The sequence below is a fragment of the Orycteropus afer genome, unplaced genomic scaffold (genome assembly GCF_000298275.1).
Source record: "Orycteropus afer afer isolate SDZICR_OR568_19922 unplaced genomic scaffold, OryAfe1.0 scaffold00188, whole genome shotgun sequence".
Taxonomy (NCBI): domain Eukaryota; kingdom Metazoa; phylum Chordata; class Mammalia; order Tubulidentata; family Orycteropodidae; genus Orycteropus; species Orycteropus afer.
This window is the reverse complement of record NW_006921775.1, coordinates 4,718,569-4,732,914: the sequence shown is the minus strand read 5'-3', so window position 1 is coordinate 4,732,914 and position 14,346 is coordinate 4,718,569. Positions and strand designations below refer to the sequence as shown.

General features: G+C 36.7%; 1 protein-coding gene across 1 annotated transcript in view; it reads right to left on the bottom strand.

The window, feature by feature from the left end:
- The window catches only part of SLC25A36 (solute carrier family 25 member 36), a 38,425-nt gene that overhangs the window by 17,505 nt on the left and 6,574 nt on the right, over window positions 1-14,346 (bottom strand). Inside the window, exons 2-3 of the mRNA XM_042781871.1 lie at window positions 7,454-7,618; window positions 3,052-3,129 (exon numbers count right to left, since the gene is read on the bottom strand). Coding sequence (XP_042637805.1) covers window positions 3,052-3,129; window positions 7,454-7,618 — 243 coding nt within the window. The remainder of the gene's footprint in view (window positions 1-3,051; window positions 3,130-7,453; window positions 7,619-14,346) is intronic.

The following is a 14,346-nucleotide window of genomic DNA, read 5'->3' as shown; positions in this document are numbered from 1 at the left end:
CTCACAGCAGATTCCATCAGGGTAACTTACAATCTCATCATGGGGAATAACTACATCCAGCTGTCCAGCCACTCAAAACCATGGCCCAGCCAAGCTGACACATAACTACTACATTTATATTCAGAATTCTTTGCCAACACTGTAATTCAAATGCATCAATTCTTTCTCAGTCCTTATTCATCGTCTACCTTTCATATTGCCTATGAGGCAACTGAAAATAGCATGGCTTGGGTTAGGTGCACCTTAGTCCTCAAAGTGACATCTTTGCTTTTTTAACACTCTAAAGAGGTCCTTTGCAGCAGATTTACCCAATGCAATACCTTATTTGTTCTCCTGACTGCTGATTCCATGGGTGTTGAGAAAAGATTAAAGTTGCCAAGAATTTCTCAATATATCAATCATGATGTTGCTTATTGGTCCAGTTGTGAAAATTTTTGTTTTCTTTATGTTGAGGTGTAATCTATACTGAAGGTTGTAGTGTTTGATCTTCAGTAAATGCTTTTTAAGTCCTCTGTTTTCAGCAAGCAAGCAAGGTTGTGTCATCTACTTATTACAGGTTGTTAATGAGTCTTCCTCCAATCCTGATTTTGCCTCTTCTTCATATAGTCCAACAAAGAATATATACAGGCAATTTAAAGAATACATATACAAATGGGCAACAACTACATAAAAGGATGCATAACTGTACCAAAAATGAAGCAAATGTACATTACAGCAGTGAAAAGTAATTTCTAATCCATTTGCAAACATTGAAAAGATGGTTAATAGCATTAGTAAGGATGTGGATAAGGAACAACTACTTCATTATTTGGGAATAAAAATGTTACACCTTTCTGGAAGGCAAGTGAAAAATATTAATTTAAAATGTACATACATCTTTTTGTTCAGAAATTCTATTAGATAACTATTGTAAAGAAATATACTTAAGTATTCATAGATATAGATACAATTATGTTCAGAGAGCCATGGTCTTTAACACTAAAAATCTGGAAATGATCCAATTTAAATGTGTATTAATGCTTATTAATGACAATACATAATTTAAAAAAAAACCTATGTATTTTCAAAAAAAGCTTCAAGGTGAAATATTTTGTATGATTCAATTTATGTTATTAGGATGTTTTTATGTATACAGTATCAAAAAATGACTAGAAAAATATACACCAGGTAGTTATCTACTTTGAGTTGGAGTCTCTGGGTAGTGCAAATGGTTACCTCATTTGGCTACTACTGACCAAAGGGTTGAAGGTTCAAGCTTACACAGTGGTGACTTGGAAGAAAGATCTAAAGAGCTACTTCTGAAAAATCAGCCACTAAAAACCCTATGGAGCACAGTCGTACTCTGACACACACAGGTCACCAAGAGTTGGAATTAATGTAATGGCAATTATGGGCTAGAAGACTAAGTGGGTATGAGAAGGTAGAAAGGGTGTGAGGTGAAGTGTTTAAAGTGTAATGTCAAGTTTTACTCTATACATTTTTGTTTCTGGTTTTCACAATGAGGATTTAATTTTAGATGATTTGTTAAAAAAGGAAGAAAGAGACCATTAGGAAAAAACCCAAAAAACTTGAAATACAAGAAAAAATGAGGCATGGCATACAGAGTTTGGATATAGTGAGCTGGATATGAGTTTTCACTCTAAACATGAAATTTGGAGTTTTCTATCATGAAAGAAGTCAATATACTAGGATAAAACAGTTAGGGAAAAATGACAAATTAATATATTAAGGTCTTTTTGCCTTCTTTAATGAATACTGGAAGCATTCTATTTATCCTGTTCTCTAAGCCAAAAAAAGAAAGGAAAAAAAGGTTTAATCTTAGACATGCAGGTCTTCCCCTTTCTTACTGCTAGTTTTTTTATTCTGTTCTTTTGTCTTTTGAGTTCTGTGCAAAACATGTTTCACTATGACATAAGACGTCCTTCTACATCTTAACATGGCTAGTCTGCCCATCCTTTTAAGATGGTTACTGCCGTCTGTCTTTTATATCAGTGCTTTTTCTTCACCACATCGACTTCTCTTCATTATCTTCCTCTCATCTTCCTTTAGCACAGTAGGCATCTATGTGCCCTTTTGTTGTCCTCAGTGCTATACAAGTTCTGATGCTTTTAGGCTTCTTGTCCCTTTCCCTTTCTTCAAGCCCGTTAAGCACTGACTCTTGCTCCTAAGAGCTCCTTGGTTCTACTTTTCCATCTTAATCCTTTGAAGTTTAATTGCTATGCGGGGAGCCAGGAAAAAATGACTTCAGATGGTATACAGAACAAAATGGCTTTCAGAAATGGAAAAATTTAGAGATATATCCTACATGTTAAGTTTGCAGGACCAATGGATACATTTGCTTAAATTAATGTTTATTTTCTATAGAGAGATTTTCCAAAGTGCAAGAGCTAGTTTAAATTCACAAAAACTCCAAACACCTATCTCTAAATATCTAATAGTCTATGAGCCTACACTTGTGTTGATTTTCATCCCCACCTCAACCCCACCCCCTGCATACACACAAAACTACTTCTAACTTCTAAGATGATCAGGAGAGTATAAGCATCCCTTCAAGAAATGTGAGTGCAAAGCTCTTAGCTATAAGGGATTTTCCAGATTTATCTCACAAATATTACTATTTTACATTTCCTATTCTGTGCGATGTAAAGATAAATGTTATCTTCAATATTTTCAATTTTGAACACAGCACCAAAAATATTAACATCTGTCAGTTCTATCCATGGAATTTTATATAAATGATTTGCTTATGATGCTAATCTATAAAATACAGCATTTCTTAAACCTCTAGCCATAATATGTCATATTTCTTTTTTTCCTCCAGTATAAGACTATCAATCATTTAATATAAATATTACACCTCTCCCTTACATTATGGAATATATCCTTCTTATTCACATCACTATTGCTAATTTCAAATGGTACCACATTACTTTTCCCATAAACATTTAAACCCACATCTATAAATAAAATTTTATCTATAAATTGTAAAATCAATATACCCTGGAACATGAAAAACACTGCCATACTTTTGCTTAAACATTTTTTTTTTACCTGGAAGGAGCCACCCCCACTAAATTGGGGCCCAATCCTCTAAACAAAGAACGAGGCCCTTCTTTTTCCAAGATCACCCTGAAAGAGAAAGAAGTTATTTAGAAAGGAATGTCCTTCAAAGTCTGGTACTTTGTTTACTCTGTATTACAAATAAATTTATTTGGTCAATTTTCTTTATTTATGAACATCTGTTTTTCTTGAGATAGAGTAAACTATTGAAGAGTGATAATAGATCTATTTTTGATTAAAAAAAAAAAAAAAAAAAAAAAAACTCCATTCAGATTCTTTCCTAAAAGATTAAGACATGATACACATTTCTACATTTATTTTCATTATTATCATGATGTTCTCAATTTTAATCTCCTTAATTTTACTACTTCCCCAGCAAAGTCAAATCTCAATGAGAAATGTTTCCCTTCTAGTATTTGAGGTCCTTTCCTTAATATTGAACAATGTAGTACACCATTCCATCTAACCATTCCAAGGAAATGATATGGCAAAATCTATCAATCTAATATCCTTTAAGAAGCTCTGGTAGTGTAGTGCCAAAGGCACTTGACTGCTAACCAGTAGGCTGGCGGTTCAAACCCACTAGCCACTCCTCGGGAGGAAGGTTGGGCAATCTACTTCCATAGAAATATCGCCTCGGAAACCCAAGGAGGGGTCGCTGTGAGTTGGGTCCGACTCGATGGCACATAAGAACAACAACAACAATATCCTTTAAATACTAAAATGGTTGATTTACTACTTATTTCTCTCTCCACTCAGTTAACATTTATTTTACTGAATACTTACTGTATTGTATAGAGCTATTCTCTATATATATGAGTAGGCAGAAAACAAGAGGGTGAGCCCCCTGCCACTGAAAAATTTGCTGTCCAGTTGTGGAAAAAGAATTATACTCAAATAAATAATTTAACAGATCATACTGGACAAGCTAGATACACATATAAAGGAATAGAGGTGAGTCTTAGTTATGGAAGGCTCTTGGAGCGTGAGTTATTAAATGAAATTTTAGAAATGAGAAGAAACAGAGTTTGATGAAGAGCAGGCATTTTCAGTCACGAGTTAACAGACTAAGCTGTGGTTCTTTTAACATCTAATGCTTAAGACTGATCTCTTGAAAGGCAGTTGAGAATAACAGTTAATTAAACGGGCCTGAGCTCTGGGGCCCCACTGCCTGGGTATGAAGTCCAATTTTACTCATTGACAAGCTGTGAAATCCTAAAAAAAGTTACTTTTCTCTCATCCTTAGTTTCATTAGCAGTGAAAAGGAAAATCATTGTGCCCTCATTATTATGAGGACTGAATAAATTAGTTTATAAAAAGCTTTGAGTACCTGGCACACAGTAACTATATGATATTAATATTATCATTTTTACTATAGTTATTACTGGACTATGTGTTTACAATACAGATTTCCCTAATCCTACTCTCAAAATATTCTCATTTAATAGATACATGGCAATGGCCACTAAGTTGCATTTTTAACACTATTCCAGATAACTAACACAGGTAATATAAAACCACTTTTGATGTAATTAGATTAGACAGAAGCAGAGTTAAGAATGACAAACTGTGAAGCAAATTTTGAAGATCTGGTGTTTCTTAGCCTTTTCTGTATCATGAATTCCTTTGAGAAATTAACAAAGGTAAATTATTTCTAAAAAAGTAATTTTATCCTATAGTTTCATTTACAGATCTCTTGAAGCTCATTCATGAACCACTTGGGGTCCCTGATTAAGATGTTATAAAACACTTCATAACCATTAGAATGCTGTTGTTGTTACATGCCGTCAAGTTGGGCCCTACTCATAGTGACCCCTCCTTAGGTTTCTGAGGTGGTTATCACTATGGAAGTAGACTGCCCTACCTTCTTTCTAAGGAGTGGCTGGTGGGTTTGAACTGCCAGCCTTCTGGTTGGCAGTCAAGTGCCTTAGGCACTATGCTACCAGAGCTTTTAATCACTAGAATAGCTATAATCAAAAAGACAGATATATTGACAAGTGTTGGCAAGAATGGGCTGAAACTAGAACTCTTAATTGCTGCTGGTGGGTATGAAAAATGATACAATCACTTCTGAAGACAGTTTCGCAATTCCTCAAAATGTTAAACATAAAGTTACCATATGACCTAGCAATTCCACTCTAAGGTAGAAAACATATATCCATCCAAGAGCATTGTTCTTAATAGCCAAAACGTAGAAACAATCCAAATGTCCATCAACTAATAATAAGTGGATAAACAAAATGTGATATAGTCAAACCTGTGAGAACGAGAACTCAACAAGACTGGCTTTTTCTTCTGGGTCCCCAAGTTTTCTGCTTTTGACAGGATGCAGTCTTAGCACTTTTCTACCACTCTCTATTAGTGGAAAACATGTGAGTTTTCCTTCTCTGACAGGTTTTTGCCTTATACGGGTTCCGGCTTTCACAGGTTTTACTGTATATACCTACATAGAGGAGTATTAGGAAATAAAGATACTTGCTAAAACATGGATAAACTTTGAGAACACTGTTAAGTGAAAAAAGCCAATCATAAAAGACAACATATTATATGATTCCATTTATACGAAATATCTAAAATATACAAATCTACAGACAGAAAGTAGATTAGTAGTTGTCTATGGCTGAGAAAACAGGATAAAGATGTGGCAGTCTGCTTCTATAAAGATTTATAGCCTTGGAAACCCTATGGGGGCAGTTCTACTGGGCAGTTCCCAGATAGAATCAACCCCAAGGCAACAGATTTCTATGGCTGAGAAGGGGGAAAGGGGAGAATGTAAGTGATTGCCTAATGGATATGGATTTCTTTTGTGGTGATGAGAATGCTCTGAACTTAGATTGGGGTGATGGTTACACAACTCTGTGAATATGCTAAAAGTGACTGAATTATATATTTTAAATGGATGAAGTTTATGGTATGTAAATTATATAAAGATTTTTTTTTTAAAGATGAATAAGCAGCCACAAAACAGATCCTTGAATAAAGCAACAAGGGGAATGAGAATAGAAAGATGTCAAAGCAAGAAAATACATATTTGCAGGTCAAATGTATACTGACAGCAGCTGAAAGTTTCAGCCTAATAAAAGGGTCTGAAAAATTGAGAAATTAAAACAGAGCCCAGAGGGATTCCTAAAGTTGCTCTAAGGAAAGGCAGAAAACATAAAACCATCAAAAACCAGATTAAAAATATAGTGTATCACAAATGTCAAAAGAGGAATTTTGAGGAGAAGTGGTAATAAATGTCAAAATCATGATACTATAATACTCTTCTTACTATTCATTACACAGAGGTATTTATCTATAATCACTTTGGCATTTTAATAAAATTGTTAGCAATTTTATTCTACTTATCCATGTACTTGGTAACTAAGCTTAAAAAAAGAGAAAAAAGTGACGAAATCTTTTGAAAGTGAAGGTGAACAAACACCCGAGTTTACTTGCTACTACAAAATAAATACTACTCAACTAAGTTCAAATAGATTAAGTACTAAGTGAGTTGATAAGGCAGATATGCAGGCATTCAGTTACAGTTAAGTTTAAATATGTAAGACCTGATTTTAGTAGTTTTTAAACATCATATTCAATTTGTAACATAACTGAGATATGGTAAAATTTAAAAACCGATCTTTCCCAAAGTCTCAAGAAATGGCAAATCTACAATGTGTAGCATTTTAAAATCAGTTGAACTCTGCTTTAAATCTCAGTTATGTTTTTTAGGTTATATAAAAATTAGGCTGCCATTAACTGTATATACTTACTTGTGTGAGTGCTTTCAAAATTAAAAAACAAAACAAAATAAAAAAAAACACTCAAAAAGTTATCATTAATATCACCAAATTTCAAAAATAAATGAACTAGCAATCCAAAATGAAATATCTATAAAGCCTTTAGGAAAAAAATCCCTAAGATAAACACAGAAAGATATTCCAAATACACATGATTTGGAGATAATACTCTATTTTATACTATCCATCCAATTGTTCCTCTCTATTAAGGATTCTCATTTCTAGTGAGTATTATTATTTTGGAGTAACTTCCATCACAGAGTTTTTAGTTTGGAGGTTCTAGCAGGGGAGTGCAGCTACTCGTATATCCTTGACTGCAGGATGGTCCTCCTCTTTTGGGGAAGGTCGTCGTCCTCTTCAACCCAGCATGCAGCTTTGGAAGGGACGCACATGGGTTGGTGAGGGAGGAAGGGGACACTCATCCAGCCAGCCAGACCAGCTGAATTAACCCTGGTGATCAATGGGTTGACAGACATCATGGCCAAATCACCCTCACATTCCTGTCACAGAGTTTTTAAAGAACCTTTTTGAACGTGGCAGAATATAAACAAGCATGTGGGACTCACGGAGGCAAGCAGACTAAAGATAAGTTAGAAACACTGTGCTCTCACTTTAGGCAATGGAGAGGTCCGGGAGAGACTACTCGGTTGACACTGGCTCCAGCCATGGTGTTTAGCTGCACTTCAGAGATGTAAAGTGTCACAGAAGATGACTGCAGTCGTGTTTTTACAACTTCCAATGGACATGTCAGAATAGCTCCCACTGTACCACCACATCTACAAAAAAGGGACAAGAACAAAACTTATTTACTCAATTCATAATACACATGCCTAGAGCCGTAAATAGAGCGGGCAGCTGGGGCTTTGCCAAGGTAATAAAATTTTAAATAAAATTTTAAATGATTTTAGAAGACTCTAAAATATTTTGTAGGAGCTCTGGTAGCATAGTGCCTAAGGCACTTGACTGCTAACCACAAGGCTAGCGGTTCAAACCCACCAGCCACTCCTCGGAAGGAAGATTAGGCAATCTACTTCTGTAGTGATATTGCCTCGAAAGCCCAAGGAGGGGTCGCTATGAGTCAGGGCCGACTTGACGGCACATTAACAACAACAACAACAAGAATATTTTGTAAGCTTTATTTATTTGACTACATCCAAATACCTCAGCAGCTAAAATGAACTGAGCTTAATATTTACTTACCAAGAATAGCTAAAATAAGAAGCTTCCAAATGGTAGGTGTTATTATTAAAATTTATGGGTAAATCATACCATAATTTTAAATATCGTTCTAAGGTATTACTTATGGCTCTGTTGAGACCTAGACCATTATTTAAGATTTATTTTATTTTTCAAACTCCTATCATACCTTTCAAAACTCAACAAACGGCCATTTGAGTAGATAAGAAATAAATCACTGATAGATAATGATGTATGTTTCTCCTATTTTAAGTATTTAAATATCAAGTGTTTCACTTACAAAAAAAATACAGCACTTGAGTCTTACATTGTCTATTAGATCCATAATGTGGAAATCTGTGCAAAGTATTTAAGCTTAGTTAGAAGAGTCCAATTTAAAAACAAAGGCTGATTTTGGTGCATGTGGAAAAAACAAAACGATAAAAGTTAGTTACAAATGAAATTAAAACTCGTTAAAAATTATGTAAGAGACACTTAGGCTGAGTAATTATTTTTTTAAATGCAAGAGTGAGAAATAATCTTTTAAAATATTAAGAACTATTCAGTAAAGTTCAGAACTATTTTCTAACCAAACAGGAAAATCACCTCAGGAAACTACAGCTGAAGAGAAAAAGCAGACTGAATCAGAGATAAAACTTGGAACTACCTCCAAAATGTGCAATAAAGGAAGAAAAAGAAAAGAATCCCACCAAGAATAAATATACTAAACAATCTTACCTCTAGAATTAAAAAAAAAAAAATTATTTTATATGACTATATAAAAGCAGAAATGGCAACAGAAACATCATATCAAGTAATACATTAAGATAAAGAATATTTCACATCGATGAAACAAGTACACGCCATCAGGAGAATACAGAAAACAAACTTTATGCAACTAAGAATAAAAATTTACATATTAAAAAATAGAGGACATCAATATGTAAAATAGTAAAACCTGACCTTCATCTCACATCATATTTAAAAATTAACCCGAAAGGGTGTGGCTGAGCAAGGCATTATGAGCTACGCTGGGTGATCTTGATACCTACTTCTTTCAATCAAATTAAGATTTGGAGGGTATTCTCACTGGGAGGCAGATACTTGCATGTATAAATTTACTAATAGTCAATAGGAAGGCCAGGACCAAACCTTTGTGTTTAGAGTCAGAGGACCTATCTAGGCATTTTCAGTGCCTTGCTTTAGTTTAAGCTACATTAACAGGGATTTTGTAAGTAAATTTGTAAAAGTTTTTATTTTTCAATCTAGGAAAATGGCTCTTAAAAAGTAAATGAACGAATTAAAGTAATATACTGGTATTAAGCTATAAACTGATTAGATACTATTTTTTTCAGGAAACAGTTAGATGTAGCTTTCAGGGAGGTAGACACGTTTATATGGAAGCCCTTCTTCATTCCTGAGTAGTGTCTTCTTGCTTTTGTGATTTGCCAAGGAAAAAAAAATTACCTATGGAATTTTAGTGTAGGGTTTTAAGGGGGTTTGGGGAGTTTGTGTCAGAAAGCTTTACTGGTAAATAATCTGCGTGTATATGCATGTGGGAAATTTAAGCATGTTTAGGGAAACTCTGACTTAAATTTTGTTCTATGTCCTTGAGCATGGACTGAGTAGCACCAAGTAGTTATTATCCAAGTCTTAATACTTCATTTACACCCAGCTACAATTTGCTTGACTGTGTTAAGGCCTCAGACGGCCATAGCTGAGTCACAGCATCCCCCAAAATTAAAAAATAGCAAATATATGACACCACAGTTATGTGTGAACATGGGCTGATTTGTCATTAGTCCATGGAGATGTCTTATTTAAGGGCAGAGTGGGCAATTTTAGGTGAGAGGGCCCTGAACTAAGAACCAGATGCCAGGTATAGTTTCAGTACAGAAACCCCCACGACTGATGGGCCCAGAGTGAGAAGAGGGGCGTAACCCCAATGGGCTGTTGGTTTCTCGAAGCTTGGGGGTCAAGGAAAGATAAGGGAAGTGATATGCACAGTGACGAGAGAAAACTTCTAGAAGAAAAGATTTGAAGAAAAACCCTGTAGGGTTTCCAAGGGTGTAATATTTACAGCAGTAAGACTGCCCCATCTTTCTCCTATGGAGTAGCTGGTGGGTTAGCAGCTGAGTGCTAAACATTTGGTGGGTTCTTTTGGTGAGGATGAAGAGTAAATGCAAATCTCATATTGCTGATGGAAATGCAAAATGACAGAGCCATTTTAGAAAAGTTTCGCAGGTTTTTTTTTTTTTTAAATAAAGTTAAACATACAATTGCCATTCAAGATTTCAATCAATGAAGCACACAGGAGGGTGGACTTAGTAAAGTGGAAGAAAGGCTTGTAGAGGGAAATACCAAAGAGAAACAGTTTTGCCTTGAAAAATTCCTGAGAAACCTGATAATTAAAGATACTAGGTTCTCAGATCTTTAATTATTAGGCCTAAGGCACTTGACTGCTACCCAAAAGGCCGGCGGTTCAAACCCACCAGCCACTCCTCGGAAGAAGGTTGGGCAATCCTACTTCTGTAGTGACACTGCCTCGGAAACCCAAGGAGGGGTCGCTATGAGTCGGGGCCTACTTGATGGCACAATAACAAAATAAGGTTCTCAGAAGGAGCTCCGGTAGCATAAAGGGATTTTATTCCCTTTTAACATGTTTTATCCCATATGCATACATTTCATTAGTCTTATTTTTAAATCAAAATCCTAATAGTATTTAAAAAAATTTCTTACTGTGATTTGGGTGAGTTTATAGAGGAAATTCACTTTCCATACAGCAGCTCACATACTGTCTCATGATACTGACTGCAAATTCCCACAATGCAACAGCTCCCCTCCCTTTTCCTCCCCTTATTTACCTCTTCCCTGTCCTTCCCTCCCATGCACTCCTGCACCCCCCTGCAAGTTGTCTCCCTGTGCATACACAGCCCTTCTATTCTTCCATGTTTGATCTCTACAAGTTTATCTAGCTAATGTAAAAGTTCAGCTCACATACTCTGTCTCATGACACTGACTGCATAATACAACAGCTCCCCTCCCTTTTCTTCCCCCTAGTTACCTCTTCCCTGTCCTTCCTTCCCATGCACTCCCCTCCCCCAGAAGTTGTCTCCTTGTGCATAGACAGCCCTTCCTTCTATTCTTCCATGATTGATCTCTACAAGGAGTGTTATCTACTTAATGTAAATGTTCAGCTCATGTGCCTGTCTTTTGTTTGGCTGGAAGGCGCAGAAGTGGGTTCAATTTCAGAGCTGAAAGGCAGCTAGGGGCCATAGTCTAAGTGGTTCCTGCAGGCTCTATCAGACCAGCAAACCTGGTCCCCACTCTCAATTTTTAAAAAATGATTTTGAGTTTCATTACACATTGTTCTCCCATTCTATCCAGGACCTCCTACATAGATTCCTCCGAGTGGTTGACAGTGGTAGCTGGGGACCATCTAGTTCTTCTGGTTTCATAGTCTTATAGGCTGAGAATCACATGGTGTACCAGTCACTTGGGCTAATTGTTTCCATGCATCTTTGGTTTTCTTCATTCTTCGTTGCTCTGGACATGGAGAGACCCATAGCTGGATCTAGATGGCCGCTTGCAAGCTTTTAAGATCGCAGGTACTATTCGCCAAAGTAGGACGTGGAATAAGGTTTTTGTGTAGTATGTTATAACAATTGAGCTTGATGTCCCTTGTGACTACAGTCCTGAAGCCCCAGGTCCAACTACTTGCTCCCTCTAGGTAGCTGGCTATGGCCAAGAAGTGACTACAACCTTGTCCCTTGTCAGCTCTCAAAATCTTAACAGTAAGTATTTTAAAAAACACAACAGGTTCTTAATTCTGGAGGGTATGTGGTTGATGTTTCTAAGATGCAATGAGCCTTATCAAGCTGTATGGAAAAACAAAAAACAAAAAAAAAAAAAAACCACTTGTGTGTGTCTTTGACCCAGAACTACAAAATCTAGACTACTGACCACTTCTCACCATTTACACCCTGGTCCAAGCCACTACTGCATCTTGCCTAGATTACTGCACCAAAAAAACCCCAAACTCACTGCCATTGAGTCGGATCTGACTAATAGCAACCCCTCCTTGGGTTTCTGAGGCAGTATTACTACAGAAGTAGACTGCCCAACCTTCCTTCCTAGAAGTGGCTGGTGGGTTTGAACAGCCAACCTTCTGATTAGCGGTCAAATGCCTTGACACTATGCCACCAGAGCTCCTAGGTTATTGCAATGACCTCCTAATTAGTCTTCTAGCTTCTACCTTTGTCCTTCCCCCATTCAATCTATTTTAAATATTCAGAAGAGTTTTGTTAAACTTCAGATCAAGTCACTCTTCTGCTCAAAATTCTCCAATGACTTCCTATCTCATTCAGAATAAAAACTAAAGTCCTCACAATGGCAATAAAACCTTACACAATCTGCTCTCCCTCCCCTGATCCCTGACCTTCTCTCCTATCTACCTTCTCACTCACTCTGCTACAGCCACAATGGCCTTTGCTGTAACTCTTAATTATTAGTCAACCTTACTCCTGCCTCAGGGCTTCTGTTCTTGCTGTTTCCTCTACCTGTAATATTCTTGCCTTGAATATGGCCACAGGTTAATCAATCTCCTTTGTAATGCTCTTCCTGGTCACCAGGTATCAAACAGCACCCACCAACTCTCTATCCATCTTACTCATTTACTGTATATATTATTTATTTCATATAGTTGTGTTCCCTTATACTAGTTGCAAGTACTAGGAAAACAGGAATTTTCATCTTCTACTATTGCTGTCAGGTGAATTCTGACTCACAGTGAGCTCAAGACTGTCAGAGTAGAAACTGTGCATAAGGTTTTCAATGGTTGTGACCTTTCAGAAAGAGATCACTATGTTTTCCTTCCAAAGTGCCTGTGAGTAGATTCAAACCATCAACCTTTTGGTTGTGCCACCCAAGGACCATTACAACCTCTGCACTCCTATGTTAATGCCTGTGACATAGCAGGTACTCTTTTGAATGACTGAATGAACTGTGGCCTTTGGAATCCAAGCAGCTTTGGGGGTGTAGTGGTTGAAGCATTTAGCTGCTAACCAAAAGGTCAGTGGTTCAAACCCAACAGCCGCTCTGTGGGAAAAAGTTTGGTTTTTTGATTTTATTACTACCAATGGCTTTCAAATCTTTGACTTTGACTCATGAAAAACACATTTTACATTGAGGCCCAGTATACTTACATGACCACGTTTCACAGGGCAATATTTATCTTTTTATTTTTAAAATCTTGGGCATAAACCCACCAAATTGATTTCAAAATACACTAATAAGTTGCTATACAATTTGAGACATACTGTTCTATACTAATTAAATGTAACTTGACTAGGAAGAAGGAGCTCTGGTAGCATAGTGTCTAAAGCATTTGACTGCTAACCAGAAGGCTGGGAGTTCAAACCCACCAGCCACTCCTTGGAAGAAAGGTTGGGCAATCTACTTCTGTAGTGATACCACCTCCGAAACCTAAGGAGGGGTCGCTATGAGTCAGATCCAACTCAACGGCAGTGAGTTTTTTTTTTTTTTTTGGTGACTAGGAAGAGGAGGGAAAATTTTGTTCTTCTCTACTGTTTACTATTATATACCTTAAATAGCTTGAGGGTCTGATATTAAAGCTTACAATTACCAGCTGGAATAAAAATGACACAAAGAAGCTTTTGATAACCAACTGTCACCTCCTTAGTTCTACATTCTAAACTTCCTCTCATCATCCCTATACCACTAGTGCCTTAAAGCAAGTCTTGCCATTATTTCCTCTCTTCTAACTAGTGGTTAAAAGCTTGGATGCTAACTGAAAAGGTCAGCAGTTTGAACCCACCAGCCACTCCACGGGAAGGAGATGTGGCAGTCTGCTCCTGTAAAGATTTCAGTCTTGGAAACCCAATGGAACAGTCCTCTTCTATAGGGTCTCCATGAGTCGGAATTGACTTGATGACAACAGGAACTGGTCTTGCTTCTCTTTTGAGTTAAGGTCAGTAGTAAGATGTGGCCAATATAATTTGCTAGTAAAAATAATGATCACAGTTGGGTATTCTACTATTTTTTCTTTCTTGGAAAAAAAGCACAATTCAAAGTTACTTCTATAAAAAGGTCACTCACTTATTTGTCCTTTATGCTTTTTTGACTGGCAAAAAAGAACCTCAAGAAGAGAACAGCCGACATAGAGAGTTACATGGGCAGTACAGACAACAAATATGAAGCCCTTTGCATATACAGTACTGAGTTGTCAATGAAAGCAAACATGGGTATAGGGACGGATAGATGGGTGAACAAGCTAAACAATTAGGTATGTCTAAATGGAGAGTGTATC